At 37.3% G+C, this 18,901-nt stretch overlaps 1 protein-coding gene across 34 annotated transcripts in view; it reads left to right on the top strand.

Annotated features, from left to right (window-relative positions):
• HNRNPC (heterogeneous nuclear ribonucleoprotein C) overlaps positions 1-16,808 on the top strand; it is a 45,902-nt gene extending 29,094 nt beyond the window's left edge. For 14 of the 34 annotated variants that reach the window (XM_040227174.1, XM_040227172.1, XM_040227154.1 and 11 more), the window contains 4 exons: positions 14,712-14,872; positions 15,426-15,539; positions 15,785-15,942; positions 16,042-16,806. In XM_040227174.1, coding sequence (XP_040083108.1) covers positions 14,712-14,872; positions 15,426-15,539; positions 15,785-15,942; positions 16,042-16,125 — 517 coding nt within the window. In that variant the 3' untranslated portion in view covers positions 16,126-16,806. Of the gene's footprint in view, positions 1-14,711; positions 14,873-15,425; positions 15,540-15,781; positions 15,943-16,041 lie in introns of all 34 variants that reach the window. The other 20 variants (XM_040227142.1, XM_040227144.1, XM_040227151.1 and 17 more) reach the window with 2 other exon arrangements.
• The last annotated feature ends 2,093 nt before the right edge of the window (positions 16,809-18,901 follow it).

Below are 18,901 nucleotides of genomic sequence, written 5' to 3'. Positions count from 1 at the left end.
GTTGATTTTATACAATCAGTTTATATATATATTGACAGGGCATATGGAGACATGTCCAATATTTTCTGGACTAACACTTTTTCTTGACAAGTCAGTTTTTTGTTTTAATTTGTGCCACATAAATGTAAGGACTGACTTGCCCAATGATAAAGGGAATTTAATTAGCAGTCTCATTTCTCTATTATTTTTTTTTTGCATATTAGCTGCTTAGATTTGCATTATAGAAGATTACAGCAAAAATACAAAAAATGATTCCTTAAAATTTCAGTAGTCTCCTTTAAGCAAACCAATCAATGCAGAATAGGGTACAATAAGCATACGTAATGAATTTACAATGCAAATTGCTTTAGGCATTCATGTTAAATGTTAAGATTTGTATTGTAGATTGGAGATGATGATACAGTTCTAAAAGGCAGAGGGGTTGGAATAATGGTTTCTTAGGCCGCCATGAGAAAGTTGATATAGATGCATCTCTCATTCTAAGTAAGTTTGGGAAAAGTTGTTTTAAGTGATAAATTTTGAAATGAGTAAAAGAGACAGCAAGGAATAATGAAAACACTGAGATGTTTGCAGAAATACCTTCATAGATCTTACCACTGCTATTTGGTCTTAAAAATTGGTAACACCACTACTGTTGGCCTCACTAGTTTTTCAAGAGCAAGAGAATACCTTTAATTGTTACCTGTATTGCTTGATATTATAGAGTGACAGTGAAAAGTAATGTTTTTGACCTTCCATTCTACACTTGGCCAATAAAAAAAGATTTCTGATGCCCGAGTAACCAAACAGTGGCTAAAGAGCTCATTCAAATATATACTGAGGTCTAGTAGGGAAAACAAGCATGTTTACTTAAGAATGGAAAAACTTAGGAAAATGGTAGTATCAGTTTTCTCAGAAGTCATCCTGAAGATACTTTATTCACAAGGTTAAGATATTTATTAGCCTTAGTAACATCATAAATTAACTTTTAGATTCTTTACTAAAAGAAGATGGGAAATTGGCTCTGAGATGTGCTGAAAGCTCTGTGTCCTGTTATATAAATGGGGGTTAAATCAGTCTGCTTAGTCACACCGTTAAGAACATGAAATTCACATGAATATTTTAAGACATACATTTGGCATTTCTATTGCCTATTGTTACATTAGGGTGGCAGCTGATAGAGGAATCCAAAGGCTTAGTCACTTAGCAGAAAGGATTATGACCAGAGTCATATATCACTTCAGTTTTCTTATCCCTAAAATGATAATGCCTACTAATTGAGTTGTTATGAAGACTAAGGAAACGTGGACAAAGGTTGCATTATGTATAACCTTCAAATACTATTATGCTTTCAGTTAATCAGGAATTAATCTTGGATTTCCCTGGTGTTTGGGTGGTACTGCCAATGCAGGAAACACGGGTTCAGTGCCTGGTCTGGGAAGATCCCACATGCTGCACTGTTAACACTGACATACATTATTGCTTCTGCATATATTGTTGACTCCCTTCATTTCAAATGAAGGGAATCATGGACCCCACCATTCCTTTCCACAAAATCTAACATCTTTAGCATGCAGTTCCTTATGTGACAGAAGTCTAAACTAATGCATAGTGAAATGAAGACTGGTGTTTATCTTGACATGTTTTTTAGTAGTTATTTCAAGTTTTTTGTTTACTAATATAGAACATTTTAATTTATATAAGAAAGTAGTATATCAGTGTAAGATAAAGACTGCTTTTATAAGCATAATGACATTTTATAAACATAATGACAGTACCACTTAAGATAGGGAGATTCCTTAATCATCCAAGTTTTCCAGACTTGATTTTGCAGGTTGTATTTTATGTTGTTTAGCATGTTAACCTGTCATCTATATTTCCTTTGAACTAGTGGGGTAGATTTGGAGCGTAGTTCAGATTCAGGTTGTTTTCTTTTTTTGACATACGGGAGGTCGGAGAGGAGACCAGAGTATTTCATTAAATACTGCCCAATGAAATACTCCGCCCTGCCCCTTCTGGTCTAATGCTCCACCCCTTCCAGTCTAATGCCCCGCCCCCTCCTCTCCCTCCTGGAGAGGAGACCAGAGTATTTCATTGTATTATGCAATTTAATCATCATTAGCCTGACTTTTGTCAGAAACTAGGAATGTAAGCATTAGGTGTTTCTTAAGGAGATACATTTTCAATATCAGGGAGTAGGTGATTAATGACGTTTTGTTAGAATTATAGTGATTTTTATTTTTGCTTGGGTTTTCATGGGTTTTGATCTACAAGTTCCAGAGATTGTAAATACTTTTAATACTGGAGGATGATCAAACATTAAAATTTGAGTCACTTATATATTAATATATGCTATCTCTGAGGAGGCAACAGAGGACTCGATTCTATAGTCTTAATGCAAATTACTTTTTCATAAATTATGTAAAATAGGCCTGTTATTTGTTCTTGAGGCCATTTCTGATATGATATGTGTTGGAAGTTTTAAGTGAATTTAACATAAATTACCAACATGGGTGAAACTACCATTTTAGATACTTCTTAATGTTACTCAGATGCACTGTCAGCTCTTTCAAATGGGCTATAAACTGTCATACATGGTTTATAATTACTCAGAGATTTGTTAACACATTTTTTCTGGTAGAAAGACAAGACCCAAAGTAGCTTTCTGATTTAGGGTGACTACTCATGATAGGGGCTGGTGGGCATGCTCAGTCCTGTCTGACACTTTTCACCCCATAGACTAGCCTGCCAGGCTCCTCTGTCCATGGGATTTCCCACGCAAAGAATACTGGAGTGGATTGCCATTTCTTCCTCCAGGGGATCTTCCCATCTCGTCTCCTGCATCTCCTACACTGCAGGCAGATTCTTTACCTCCTGAGCCACTGGGGAAGCCTTCATGGTGGAGGAGGATCTCTGCATCAGTTACCTTGCTGTTGAAAGTCTCACAGCCTGTAAGCTGACAGAGATCCATTTCCACTTGTATCCTGTTGAGTCTTGTTGCTTCTAGGGAAATTGTTGCTGGAGTAGTTGCTGTTGGAGGACTTCTTGTGTGAAGCAGTTCCTTTGAGTGATTTTTCTTTGAAATGCTTAAATGAATTTCTCTCAATTTCTCTTTCCATGTAGATATTTAGTCATTCACTTTTGATATTAATGCCGATTAGAAAGCAGGTTGTGCTGTTGTGCCAGAAGTGCTATAATAAAAATAATTGATACATTGTTGGAAATAGGCATTCTTTCCCTTATAATCACCCAGGAAAATATTCTGGAATTACAGAGTTGTAATAATGCAGAAGTTTGTGAGAATACTAAAAATCACTAAGTTGTACGTACTCAAAGGGTTTATATTGGTTTGGTATGTGAATTATGTCAATTTAAATAAAAGAAATAACACTCAGTTATGACAGTGGAGTAGTTCTTTCTCAGTCATTCTTCTGTAAAGAACTTTGGAACACAAGAAAAATCACATGCTTACTTAGATTTGATAATAGGCTATGGTATGATAGCTGAGACTTGGCAAACACCTGTTAAGCAGGTTCAAAAGGACCCTGATTTTAGTTCTGTGGCCTTTGAGGACTTTATAATAAATAACTTGTCAGAAGTTGCATATGTTACGTGGTTACCAATGTCAACAGTGCATAAGGGACTGAACTCTGTGAAGTTGTTCCACTAGAGATTTTTCAGTGCTGTTATTATGGCACATATAAGTACATTAAGTATTGCTAGTATACCATGAAAGGAGGAGGGAAGTAAGTCTACAAGCAGATCAAATGTGGCACATTTATGATGAGCACTGTGTTATACAGTGAAGAAAGTGCTGTGAAATTAATTGGCTGCTATGTGTTCTGGATTGTATACAGGATTGTCCCATAGAAAGGTGAATTGTGTGCCCTTGGGGGAAGTGTGAGCTACCCTGTTAAAATTTAAAGAGCTCCAGGTTGTTTCACAAAGGGCAATATTTGTACCTGCCTTTGATATTAAGTAGGAGGTTTTTAGACAGACAGTGAGGATACAGGGTTATGAATATGCCTAGCATATTTGGGGAAGCAGCCAGCTGTGATTGGAAAGAACACATTAAGTAGTTGGGTCCTATTAGCAGTGATACCTTATTAACAACCCCATGACTAGAAAAGATAAACTGGAGGGGGAAAGACATTTACCATTGTAAATGTTGGAATGTGGAGAAATTTCTGAGGTAGACTGATCTTGGCATGATTTATTGGGTCACAGTTATCAGAGTAGGTGCTTTCTGGGGCTAAAATATTAGTCAAGATGGCTAAAATAAGTCGAGATGAGATTTTTATGACTAGAATTATGCCATTAAAGGCGTAATCTTTTGCTAAGTGACAGGTCTGTGATTGAAAGGTTTGAGTTCTTAGAATTTGGGGAAATAAGCAATTCTGTTGACACTTATCCTACAGATCTTTTCCAATAAGATATGGTTACAGAAAGTAGAGAAAAGAAATTGAAGTGGGGGAATCGCCATTGAAAATGCAAGACAAATGGTAACAACCATCATAATTGTTAAACTAATATCTGAGCCCTTATTTTGTTCTAGGCAAACTATTTTAGGTTTTGAATTAGTCAAAAAATACAGTATATGGATTTCAGTTGCCAGCGCCCTTATTGGTGTTAGAGGAGCTGTCTTCTTGGCTCACTCCTTTTCTTTCAATTTTCTGATATTCCTGAGCAACACTGGACTTGAGAGAGAGAGGTTTTGGATGTGTGTACAAAAGAAGAGTACGCAAAATATGCAGGTTTGGAGAATTGAGTGAGATCATCTGCTTGGAAAGGCATGTGATTCAGAGAACCAGAGAGTTCTTGGCTACTTGGGAAAGCTGAGAAATTCTTCTTTAGTTGACAGTTAAGATCTTCATTTTAGGCAAAGGGTGAGAATTTTCATTTGCTAATAGCCCTTCTGTTTGTTTCTTATGGGAAACTAAACATGTAGTTCTCAGATTTTAGATTAATGTGTAGATTTGTATGATTATGCTTTGAGCATAAATATGATACTGTTAGACTTGAATTTGTGTTCTGGACTCTTGTTGAGAAAGTGGGAGATATTTATTTGAAAGGGAAGCTTTTGCATCCATATCAGAGAATCTGTTTTGTGGCTCTGAATTAAGTGGTGTTCTGGGTACGTTATTACCTAACCCATCGGTGACCTCTGCTGTTTTAGGACTCTCCATTCAGATACACTTTGTCAAGCTCCTTGATGTTAATTTTTTAAAAAAAAACCTAGCTTTGTTGAGCTGTAATTCATTTTAAAGTATACAGTTCAATATATATATTCAGAGTGTGACTACAACTGTGATACAATTTTAGAACATGTTATCACTCTAAAAATAAACAACTTACTAGCAGTCATTCCCTATGCTATCCCCAGGCCTGGCAATCACTTTCTGTATTGTCCTTTTAGTTACTAAATCGTGACTCTTGTATAACCCCATGGAGTATACCCATCAGGTTCCTCTGTCCATGGGATTTCCCAGGCAAGAATACTGGAGTGGGTTGCCATTTCTTTCTCCAGGGGATCTTCCTAACCAAGGGATTCTTGTCTCCTGCATTGGCAGGTGGATTCTTTACCACTGAGCCACCAGGAAGGCTGCCTTTCTGTGTATAGCTTTGCTTATTTGGGGCATTTCATGTCAGTGGAATCATGAGGTATGTCTTTTGTGACCCATTTTTTCCATGGTTTTTTCCAACAGTTAACCCATGTTACACTCTGTATTAGTACTTCATTCCTTTTATTACTACTGCAGTATGTTTATCCATTCATCAGTTGGTAGATTTTTGAAATGTTTTCCGTATTTTGAAAAATGCTGCTCTGAGCACTGGTATACACATCTTTGCCTGGCCATATGTTTTCATTTCTCTTGGGTGTGTACCTAGGAGTAGAATTGCTGAGTCTTACTGCCATACTGTCTTCCAAAGCAGCTGTACCATTTTACTTTCCCATTAGCCGTGTATGGCATGTATTTCTTTGCCAGCAAAGGTGCGTCTAGTCAAGGCTGTGGTTTTTCCAGAAGTCATGTATAGATGTGAGAGTTGGACTGTAAAGCAAGCTGAGTGCCAAAGAATTGATGCTTTTGAATATGATGTTGGAGAACACTGGAGAGTCCCTTGGACTGCAAGGAGATCCAGCCAGTCCATCTTAAAGGAAATCAGTCCTGAATATTCATTGGAAGGACTGATGTTGAAGCGGGAACTCCAATAGTTTGGCCACCTGATGCGAAGAACTGACTCATTGGAAAAGACCGTGGTGCTGGGAAAGATTGAAGGCGGGAGGAGAAGGGGACGACAGAGGATGAGATGGTTGGATGGCATCACCAACTCAATGGACATGAGTTTGAGTAAATTCCAGGAGTTGGTGATGGACAGGGAGGCCTGGAGTGCTGCAGTCCATGGTGTCGCAAAAGTCGGATACGACTGAGCAACTGAACTGAGACGTGTATGAGGTTTTTAATTTCTCCACGTCCTTGCCAACATCTGTTTTGTTGTGTCTTTGTTATTTAAGCTATTCTGTTGTGAGGATTATCTTTTTGTGGTTCTTATTTGTATTTTCTTAAAAGCTGATGTTGAGTTTTCATGTGCTAATTGGTTGTTTCTCTTTGGAGAAATGTATTCAGACAGATTCTGTGGCCAGTTTTATATTGGGAAAAGCTTTTTCATATATTTTTGGTATAAGACTGTGGATACAGTAACTGATACTATCATTTTTGAAGTTTATTACTCTTAGTTTTTTTTTTCTTTTAAATATCATAGAATTCTAGACTCTTTGGAAATTATATATAGAAAGTAAGTAGATGTCTGGAAGGAACAAACTAGAACAATGCTGTCCAGTAGAACTGTGTGGTGAGGTCAGTATTCTGTATCTGCACTATTGGTGTCATAGACAGCCACATATGGAAAATGTGGCTAATGTAACTGCAGAACTGAATTTTAAATAGCCACATGTGGCTAGTTATTACTTGATTTGATAGTACAGATCTTAGAGTGCTACAGACTTAGTCCTAAGTATAAGAAAGAAAAGGACCAAGGACTGCTCTTCAGAAGTTAGGGAACCCAGACTAGTTTTAGGACACGCTGACAATGTTGAAAGAATATCCAGGAAACTAATGTTATTTTTCAAGGGGGGGGTGGGGAAAGAGATATCCTTTTGATAAATAGGATAAGATTATACTTCGATGCAAGGACTTACCTGGTGGCTCAGATGTAGAGAGTCTGCCTGCAGTGCAGGAGATCTGGGTTCAATCCCTGGGTCAGAAAGATCCCATGGAGAAGGAAATTGCAACCCACTCCAGTATCCTTGCCTGTAAAATCCCATGGAAGTAGGAGCCTGGCAGGCTACAGTCCGTGGGGTCACAAAGAGTTGGACACTACTGAGCATCTAACACATAACTTTGATACCTTCTTAAACTCTATCAGAGGAACAAGAAATGAAGTCCACCAAATAGAATTTGACTTGTTTAGGTGGATAAACTTCTTTTCCAGGACTTTTATTTTACAGGGATAAGTATCTTATTACTATGAGATAGAATAGTTTAGCAAGAGGAACAGATTGATAGAGTACAAAATGTATACTAGCAGGAGCTCATCAATGGAAAATTGTGATGTCCTTACAGGAAGCATGGCATAATAGTCTTAAATCATATACATTAGAGGCACAAGATCTTACTTTTATGTTGTTACCAATAGTTTGAAAAAGGATTCAGTTTTGTGGTTAAATTATTATTGAACTTTTTTCAATAATAAACTAATTTTCTTAGGGGAAAACTCCTAGTAGTTTTTATAAAACTAGAAAAAGGGGAGCTGAATCCTACTGGCTTTCCAGTTAAATGATAGATTGGTTTGTTATTTGTTGTTGATAATGTGACTTGTGATAAATTCTTTCCTATAGGCCAGTTTAGGAACATTTATTTTCTCAATAAATATTTGTTAAGATCTTACTATGAACTATTGTGGGTATCACGGGTACTAGTGGAAAATAGATGACCTCAGAGAAGATGGACAGGTTGAACATGACATACAGAGCATGTTAAGATACTGTGTATTTTTAGTTTTTACTCTGAATTGGGGGTATGGCTTTTGGAGATCGTTGAACAGAAAGGATCTTTATTATTATTATTATTTTAACTAGATCATTCTGAAAGGGGCTGATGGAATTATGCAGACAGTCATTTGGGGAAGGACCAGGGAGGTGACAGTGGGAGTGCTGAATAGTAGTTGTATTTGAAGTTAATGCAGACATCACTGATGTCACCAAAGTTTTGGCTAAGAATTTATAGGAACAGTGATGGGGAAAGAACATAGAAGGAACAAAGGTTTGGGGTGAATATAACAGTTGAGTTGTGGATATGTTAATATAAGACATCCACTTTGAGAGATATAATTAGGCCAGTAGCAGGTGTGGAGTTCATTGGGGTCAAGGGTAGGTTTTCATAATGAAGGGGGCACAAGACTTTATAAGGCAATTCAAGAGAGAATGGAAAGACAAATTGTGGAGACATCATGTTGTTTAGTCATTATTAAGTCATGTCAAACTCTTGCGACTCCATGAAGCCTGCCTGGCTCCTCTGTCCATGGGTTTCCTAGGCAAGAATACTCAAATGGGTTGCTATTTCTTTCTCTGGGGGATCTTCCTGACCCAGGGATTGTCCTCTGTATTGGCAGGCATATTTATTCTTTACCACTGAGCCAACAGGGAAGCAGGCATATCATACAAAACTTAAATTTTACTCTTTTGGATGTACAGTTTCTGCCTGCATAGCCATGTATTTACTAGTGCAATCAAGATATAATTCCGTACCTCCCAAAAATTTGCGGTGAAGCTTTCTTGTAGTCAACCCCTTCCTCCACTGTGTCCCCTGGTGATCACAAATCTGTTTTCACAGACACCTCCTTTAAAGAAATTTTATTCTAAGTGAGAGAGGTATACTCTGACCTGGCTTGACAACATGAGAATTTAATAATGAATGGTCTTACGTGTTTTCTAACTTACTGTTTATAAAAACAGTATTTTTCATAAATGTTGTTCATTCGCTCAGTTGCTGTGTGCGCATGGACTGAAGCTAGGCTTCCCTGTCCTTCACTATCTCCCAGAGTTTGCTCATACCCAGGCGCATTGAGTCGATGATGCTGTCCAACCATCTCATCTTCTCTCTCCCTCTTCTCCTGCTCTCAGTCTTTCCAGCATCAGACTATTTTCCAATAAGTTGGCTCTTCACGTCAGCTGGCCAAAGTATTGTAACTTCGGTGTCAGTCCTTTGAATATTCATGATTGGTTTCTTTTAGGATTGACTGGTTTGATCTCCTTTTGTAGTTTTCACCTTTTTAAAAAAATTAAAATTGGACCACACTGACAGTTTAAGACATTATCTTTTGGAAAGATCCAAAGTGATATTTGGGAGTGTTTATTGAGTACATCATGACAATTAAGTAATAGTGTAATTCTTTGAAAATTGAGCAGACTTGAAAAGATTTCCATCCATCACATGGATGGAAAGTTTTATCAATAGTTTAAAAGTTATTTTTCCTAATGCTGTTTTGGATCTAGTCCTGTTTCAAAGGACTCAAAGCAATCTATGTTCTATCACCCAGATAATTTTATTTTAGGTGAATTTTCAAATTGCCCTCCCATGAAACACAGTTTTAGATAAACATAGATTACCAGTGAATCCATGAAGAAAATTCAATATAGTTGCTTAACTTAAGTGGCTTTTCATATTTTAACCAAATGTACTATTGACTTCACAAGAGTACCTCTAAATACTTATATCACCAGTACTTTTCAAAAGAAGATTACAGAGCCAATTATTGATTGCTTTCATTGATTCTACAAATACAGAGGTTATTGATTCCTGCTCTTTGTAAGTATCTGTGCGTGTGGTGTTCCCCAGCTTTGATCACAGTTCTTTGTGCAAGGTTCCTAAACCTTACAGAGGTACTGATAAACCTCTGTTTTTCTGGGGGCGTGTTTTTTTTTTTTTTTTTTTTTCTGTTTGTTTTTCTTTAGCTGAAAAAAACTCAGTTAAAATTTGATGTTTTGGTGCCCTTATATATTGAATGAATCCTGCACAGCAGACCTGTTTATCATTAAGTCCCTTAATCATTTAGTTGAGCAGTAATTAAACAGTAATTAAAAACAGTAATTTTAACTGTCATACAGATAAGCTGTATCCTTAATGGACCAAAAGAGCAGTTTAAAGAAAGTTACAGGACCATAAAGTACAACTGTGTAAATTTACATTAGTAATAGACACTCTTCCTTATGTTATCAAAACAAGTGTTTATAGTCATATCCAGTTCCCAGACTAGTCAAGGGAACATTTGTGGAGGGCTGCCTACAAATAACAATTAGAAATTGTTTCTTAATTTAGAAATAAAACATGAATTATAAGAATTTCACTAGTGGATTTATTTTAAAGGTCAACAGGGTAAATTTTACATCATGAAAACGGGGGGTTTGAGGGTGAATATTGATACATCAGCTTTATTTTAATGTAAACCTGAACTAAACATGTTACATAGGCATGAGGGTAGAGCTTCCCCAGTAACTCAGACCATAAAGAATGTGGGAGACCTTTTGATCCCTGGCTTGGGAAGATCTCCTGGAGTAGGAAATGGCAACTTACTCCAGTATTCTTGCCTGGAGAATTCCATGGACAGAGAATCCTGGCAGACTGTATATAGTCTATATTGCAAAGAGTTGCAGAGTCGGACATGACTGAGTGACTAATACTTCATAGTCATTTTTAGCACTTCTCCCTTAGGTAAAAGGCAACAGTCTACTCATTCATAAAATAAAACTTTGAGGTTAAAAAAAAATATGTACTATTAAAATTTTATTATGGTAGATTTTAAAATTTTTTGGTTCCTAAATTATGTGTTTAAAAGAATTTTATACCGTAGTCTTCAGTAATAAGTTTAAGATAATTTCATTGTGTTAATTACTAAAAAGCAATTTTAAGACATAAAGTCTATTGAGGGTATTGTGCTGTCAATCCAGTCTAGTGAAAATTTTGGTAATTTTCTTAAAAAAGATCAGAAGACAGTTACCTAAGTCATTCAAATAAGGTTTTTCAGATGGTTTTCTAAAGAGTATAATGTTCAAAGATGCCAATTACTGAAGGCCTTGATTTTTTAAATAATTTTATTTATTTTTAACTGTTAGGTCTTAGTTGCAGCGCATGGAATCTTTCCTAGTGGCACGTGGGCTCTGTAGTTGCAGCATGTGGACTTTTAGTGGACTTTTAGTTAGCTGACCAGGGAATTGAGCCTACATGCGCTGCATTGGAAGGCAGATTCTTAACCACCAGGGAAGTCTAGAAGATTTTGATTCTTGAACAGTTCCTTTAAATTCTGGTATTCATGAGTATCAGTAGTTGATAACTCTGCTCATCCAGTGTACTGCTTCATCCACACAAGGCCAGATAGATAAATGTTGTAAAACTCCTTTTCTTTGTAGAAAATCTGTACTGTATAATGTTACATAAGGGGTGTGTTGTGAAGGTTTACTGTGGATGATGTATTGGGAAACTTAAAATTGAAGTTGTATAAGTTGTAGATTGTTGTAAATTGAACCATTCACAGAATTTTAGCAGACAGTTGGAGGGAGTGTCTGAAATCCAAAAGCCCCAAAATACAATAGCCTATAAAATCTGACCCTTTTCTAGGAAAATCAAAGATAATCAGGAAGAAACTTCATCTTGAGATTTTTCTGTTGCAGATGAAGAATAATGTAGTGGGAGAAAAAATATTTCCTAACCCTTGAATGAAATTATAATGAGATTGTGTGTTTAAACTGAATTTGATAAGTCAGTATTGTAAGGGGGGCGGTGATCTTAATTGATGGCCTGCTGCTGCTGCTAAGTCACTTCATTCGTGTCCGACTCTGTGAGACCCCATAGACGGCTGCCCACCAGGCTCCCCCACCCCTGGGATTCTCCAGGCAAGAACACTGGAGTGGGTTGCCATTTCCTTCTCCAATGCGTGAAAGTGAAAAGTGAAACTGAAGTCGCTCAGTCGTGTCCGACTCTTAGCAACCCCGTGGACTGCAGCCTACCAGGCTCCTCTGTCCATGGGATTTTCCAGGAAAGAGTACTGGAGTAGGGTGCCATTGCCTTCTCCTAAATCTGTCCAGTTTTTAGGACCAGAAACAGTTATGGTTCATTAAGTAAACATTCTGGAGAATATAGGTTTTTGCCAATACTTTATTCTAGTTGTTTCTACTTTGATAGTAGTTAAGATGTATTACTAATCAGGTTTTCTGAGGCCAGAGGTCACTGTTATATTCAGTCATTGAAGAAGCTTGCCTTTGAATGCCTGTACATTTAATAAAGGCCTTGTAATGCTCATGTTTTACCTTGGAGATTAGGGTAGAGGGTTTTTGTTTTGTTTATCTGTTAGGGTATTAGCTAATGTATGTCCAGAAGTGTTTTGATTTATTTAAAATGATCTTTTAGTTGCCTTTTTGATTAGATTTTATACTAACACTTAGTGTCCAGGTTCTGAATGGAGTCACACTTCTCTTAGTGTTCAATGCTTGTTCTCTAGTAACAATGTAATTTTCGTGAAGACTTTTTAATGGCTTGGGCTTTATAATTAGAGAATTCAGCTCTTTCATTACCTCCTGTGATTTACTGTATAACTTTCTTGTGGGGGAAGTGGTTACTTAGTTTGTACCTGGTTCTTGAAGCTGTTACAGGAAGCATCCTATTATCTATTCTATAACCAAAAAGATTATCTCAGTAGGTGTGGTTTTTCTCTTCCTGTTTTCTCTTTCTCATGTTTTCACATTGATGAGCTTTGGCATCTTATAAGGCATGGTCTACTTAAACTTCCCTGGAGAAATGTTCGTGAGTTTTTTGAGAGCCCATTTTTGCTTAAGCAGCAATTCTGTGACCCTAAAAGCCCTTCAGCATAACCAGTTGATCATTTTTCTTCAGAGAACTAAAGCGTTTGACTTCCTTTGTGTTCATGATACTATTGCACAAATCAAAAATACACAGTGTGTTTCTTCATTTTTGTTACAGCGATATATACCCTGGTAAGATGAAGTAGTATGTTTCAAAAAAGAAATTACAGTGCCTTAGAGCATAGGGAATCTGGAATGGCTAGTTCATTGGTTTGGAGACTGATGCCAGTGAGTGAGTGAGTGGGTTGGAAGGTAGGTTAGATCTCTAAATCCAACAGGGCTCAGGCATGAGCTATTTCATGCCTAAAGGTGTGGTAAGTCACTTTTTTATTCTCAGAAATTGTACAGAGCATCACAAAGGAAAGTAGTTTCTGAACACTGATATTTTATAGTTTCTGGATCATTATACTTTGGAAAATTTGGGGCCAAAAGACAAACAGCTTTGTGTAAAAATGGAAGAAAGTAGTTACAACAAAAAGTTACTAAATAGCTCTTTTGGTAATTCCCATAAATGGATTAAAATTGACAAACAGCTCGGTTAGTACTCTTCTACTGAGAAGAAACCTCTGCAGAAGCATGAGCCTACTTTCTGAATCACAGGATCTTAAATTTCCCTATTTGCTAGGATTCAAACTTCCTTATTGGAACGTAAAACAAAACTCTTTTAATAACTTACCAAGGGTTGATTCCCTCACTTATTTGATAGTACACACATACTCTTAAATTAGGAAAATGTTTCTGTCATACCTACTTGCCTTGTTAAAACAGAATAGAAACATTTTTATATTGTTAAGGTTGAGCAGAAGAAAGAAATGTCTGTGAGACTGCAGAATCAATGTTCTCACTGCCAGGATTGGAGACTGTTATAAATTCAGAGAAAACTAGCCACTGATGAGGCGTATAAGAGGGAGATGCATCACATTATATAAGGGTTTTAAAATTTCAACACTTTGAAGTTAGGTGGGGGAACAGTCGGTGGATTGTTCCTTGGCCTTGGAGTCAATGGCTAAAATGGTTCAGAACTAGAATTACTAGTTTTTTTCCTACTGGTACGTCTTAACTTATGCCCTACAGGCTTTTGTAAAAAGAATAACATGGAATAAAAGGACTTTCTGGAACTAATGTCCTTGTGAGAAGGTTTCTGTTTTATTTTTTTCTCTCTACAAATGTAAGCACCAGTACCATGCCATCACTTTGGTATATCTTTAGCAGTCACGGGAATACTTACTCAGTGGAAGCAGCAGTTGAAAAATCTGTAATTTTTGAGAGCTAAATGTGTGCTGGGCAATGAATTTAGGCACTAGTGAATGGTGAACAAGATAGACAGTATCCTCTGGAGCTTTGAGCGGAGCTTATGCTAAATGTTGTTAGAATTGATAGTGGTATGTACACCCGGCTAATATATATATGAAATGCCTGTTTCTATAGGTCAAAAGCAGTTAATCATGGAAGGTTTATATGGTTCAACCTAATACTATAAACTAGTGATAATTATTTGTACGCTTCTGTGGGTGAAAATGCCAGGGATTTAGCTAATAATAGCACTGTTTGCAAAGTTGGTTAATTGTAGTCAAAGTAAGGTTCTATCAGTAATGCCATTGTACACAGGAACCTTTATGTCCAGAGCTTAAGGCAACCATTGTGTGTATGTGTGCGGTTGCAGTATTAAAAAGAATTGGCCTTTTGAATGAAATTAACTTAGCAAAAAGAATTAATTGCTAGACGATTGACAATAATATATATCATTTTATAAGGATACAGTTGTTGGAATCTTCCTGACTTCTTTGTGAAGAAATTCTGTTTTCCTTTTATCCAATAGGATGTACAGTTACCCAGCACGTGTTCCTCCTCCTCCTCCTATTGCTCGGGCTGTAGTGCCCTCAAAACGTCAGCGTGTATCAGGAAACACCTCGCGAAGGGGCAAAAGTGGCTTCAATTCTAAGAGTGGACAGCGGGGATCTTCTTCTAAGTCTGGAAAGTGTAAGTATTATTACTGCAGCTTTCTGGTTCTGATATTTCTTGTATGTTGAAATTCAGAGATCAACGCAGTTAATAATATTCAAAACTTTTATGTTTGTACAAATAACTGTTTAATCAAATAATGGAAAATGAGAAAATAGTGGTTAAGGGGCCAGCTCTAGGCAGCCTTTGTCCTTAAGGCCTTGGTAATTTGAAAAAGTCATTAGATTTTAAGGAGTTGCAACACCCATTCAGTGTATAAAATAATGTTGCTAAAACTAGAATATGCTTTAAAATAGAATCGAGGGTTGTTGTTTTTTTTTAGCAGGCTTACAAAAGTAATAGTGCTGCTCCTAAGGGAATAGATTCATTAGATTCCATTTTCATCTAATAATCAAAAGATCAGTGAGGTGCCCCACCCCCGCCCCATTACTAGGACAATCTGGTATAGGCTCCATTTCTCTTCAAGAATCTCATGTTGACTACTGTTGTATAGTCTGGAGGGGGGATGTGTTTGGTTATCTGGCAGCTTCTAGTACATCTGATTTTAATCTAGGTTTTTGTTTGTTTTAAGTGAAAGGAGATGACCTTCAGACCATTAAGAAGGAATTAACCCAGATAAAACAAAAAGTGGATTCTTTACTGGAAAGCCTGGAAAAAATTGAAAAAGAACAGAGCAAACAAGGAGGTAAGTGGTCCTATTGCTTGTTGGGTGTAAAGTAGAGTTAGTTACCTAAGCTAGTTGCAAGTACTTGTTGAAATAGTGGGGTATAAAGCAATTAAATATGAAACTTGTGGAATTTGAATTGGGAAGGGGATTTTGTGGGAGGATTTAGATTTGTGCTGCAGTTCTATGATCTGTTAGTGGGGATTGTCTACATCCTGTGGACATTACTTGCCCCTAGACAGACTTGTCCTTCTCATCCCCAGTAGAGATGAAGAATGATAAGTCAGAAGAGGAGCAGAGCAGCAGCTCCCTGAAGAAAGATGAGACTAATGTGAAGATGGAGTCTGAGGGGGGTGCAGATGACTCTGCTGAGGAGGGGGACCTACTGGATGATGATGATAATGAAGATCGGGGGGATGACCAGGTGAAAACCACGGGAAAGGAAAGAAAGAGGTGGTGGAGGGGGGATCAGGGACACATGGAGTGCCTCTAACTCCATCCTATTTGTGTCTGTTTCTCACAGCTGGAGTTGATCAAGGATGATGAAAAAGAGGCTGAGGAAGGAGAGGATGACAGAGACAGCGCCAATGGCGAGGATGACTCTTAAGCACATAGCGGGGTTTAGAAATCTTGTCCCATTATTTCTTTACCTAGGCGCTTGTCTAAGATCAAAATTTTCACCAGATCCTCTCCCCTAGTCTCTTCAGCACATGCTCACTGTTCTCCCCACCCTTGTCCTGCCCATGCTCATTAATTCATCTTGCCCTGCGCCTAGTCCCATTTTCACTTCCTTTGACCCTCCTAGTAGTTACGTTAAGTCTTACCCTGTAATTTTTGCTTTTAATTTTGATACCTCTTTATGACTTAACAATAAAAAGGATGTATGGTTTTTATCAACTGTCTCCAAAATAATCTCTTGTTATACAGGGAGTACAGTTCTTTCCATTCATACAATAGTTGCTTCCCTAACTACAAAGGCAGTCTCATTAGTTGAGTAGAACCTGAGAGCAGCTTTGAGTTAGAGGAATGTGTGTTATACCCCACATAAGAGTGCTGTGTGGGGCTGTTCAACACAAATGTAACAATGTATTTTTGTGAATGAGAGTTGGCATGTTAAGTGCATCCTCTAGAAAAATAACTAGTGTAATAGTCTTAAGATTTGTTTTCTAAAGTTGATACTGTGGGTTATTTTTGTGAACAGCCTGATGTTTGGGACCTTTTTTTCTCAAAATAAACAAGACCTTATTAAACCAGGAATTTGGAGAAAAAATAAATACCCTGATTTTTTTATTTTTGTATTTTATAATTGTTTACTTCAAATTCTTTGTTTCACAGCAGCCTTCACAAAACCCCTAGAATGTACTATATAAATATCTTTGAGTCATAATTATTATGCATACCAACATACACTTCAACTTAGGTTTCATTGGGGTGGGTGTTGAATCAAGGAGACAAGTAACTTGCATTGAAGTGGAGATTTGTTTGCAAAAATGGCTTTTAAGGCCTAATGAAAAAGTTTGGGAACTTCCTTAAGCCTTTTTGTCAATGTTTTGTGACCCAGTTGGCACCTTTTTTGAGATTTTTGTTGTGTGCTGAATTGTTTCATCCTTAAGTAGAAGAGGTTCAAACATGTCAAGAGTGAAACAGCTGGAGAATGAAACTTGTCTTTTCTTCCATTTTGTTTTTTAATTGCCGGTTATAGCCCCAGTTACCGAATGGATTCCGAGTCTGTGCCTCAGTGTTTACTGAAAATTGTAGAGCTGTTTCCTGGTCTTCAGTAGTCTTTTCCTTCCTACGAAACTGTGAGGACAGTCACACATTTATTTTACTTTCAGTTAATTCAGTCCATTCAAGCTAATTTTAGGCATGGTACTAATTAGCACCCAAACTTGGACTTATTAAACCGCTTTCAGGTTTATGATGCTTACCTTGTCCTGAAAGGCCCTTTTTATTTATGTTTCATGCTTCCAGCAGGACAGGACAAAAACATGGTTAGTTTGGGCTGTTAAAACTTACGCGAACCTTGGATTTCCCAGAAAGTTGCTTCTGTTTGAGAGGCATTTATATACAACTTGGTAAGGACAGAAGTCATGTCCTATTTATAAAGGTTCCATAAATTACTTTATCTAACAGGTGACAAAGTAGGATAGAAGGGAGAGGCTGGACTATGGACTGCCCTTGTAGCTCATGTCACTGTATATAAGTAGGTTTTGTTAGGACCTTGGTCAAAAATACTTCTGTCTGCCTTGTTTCATATGTTACACAAACTCAGAATTTAGCACATGACTGATGACAAGAAAATAAACTAGATCCTTAGAAAAAGGGTCAAATTTCTAGGTCAAAGTTCCAAGATGGTAATAAAAGCTGTTTTGAGATTGTTAGCCGTCAGTATTTTAAAATATTGGACTACTTAGCCCAGGCATGAAAAATGTCTGTCTTTGATTCCATATGAAACCAAGTGTTGAAAAACCTGTGGAAAGCTCAAAGTAAAATACAGTGTTGCATTTGCTTGGATATAAAATTTAGAATAATGGGTTTTCTCAGTATACCATGAAATCTAATGCCCTTGAAGCTTTAGGGTACTTTTATTTAGAGATCAGTTTTTAAATTGTACTTTTTCTGAGAACACATGCCTGGCCTGTGACCACACTGACTGGCCATTGTTTAGTTGCTAAGTTGTATCCACTTCTTGCAACCCCATCACAGATGAACTAATTTTATTTTCAGGAGAGAACCAGGAAGCATCATTACTGACTGTAACCTGGGAGAACCAAGGACTTAGCCACATTAAAAAGTTCTGTACAGTTGACCTTTTTATTTAGTATGAGGAAAATTCAGCTGCACCAGTATAAAGTGGGGTTTGAATTTTGGGACCCTAGTTAAGATCACCTTGACCAAGAAAATGCATTTCAGTTGAATTCAGAGAGGTCAAAGAAAAAGTAGTGCCCTGATTACTTGCAGAAACTAGTTAACAGTAGCATGTGTGACATAGAAATGAGGGTGATGAGTAAATCTTATATATAATAATGCAGAGTGGGGATGCTAATAACTTTAAAGAGCCTCACTTGCTTTATCAGTGCTGTAACTCACAGAGAACAGGTATTTCTACTGTGATGTTTGAATAAGGGACACTATGTTGGAGGATGTTTAGTGTTTGGAGGAACATTAGGGATAAAGTAAAAATTTGGCCAGTTAAGCTGTAGAGAAAAGGCTGGGTATAGATGGCTACCCGACTAGAATGGCAGAATTCCAAATGTTTAGAGAAGAGATTAAATTAGGGATTTTGAAGGTTCCAAGTTCTCTCTCTCTCTCTCTTTTTCTTTCTCTCTCTCTCAGTCGCTTCAGTCGTGTCTGACTGTGCGACTCCATAGACGTAGCAGGTT

This window comes from Oryx dammah, unplaced genomic scaffold, assembly GCF_014754425.2.
Source record: "Oryx dammah isolate SB20612 unplaced genomic scaffold, SCBI_Odam_1.1 HiC_scaffold_26, whole genome shotgun sequence".
NCBI lineage: Eukaryota > Metazoa > Chordata > Mammalia > Artiodactyla > Bovidae > Oryx > Oryx dammah.
Note: the sequence above shows the minus strand (reverse complement) of the source record. Positions and strands in the feature narration are given on the sequence as shown.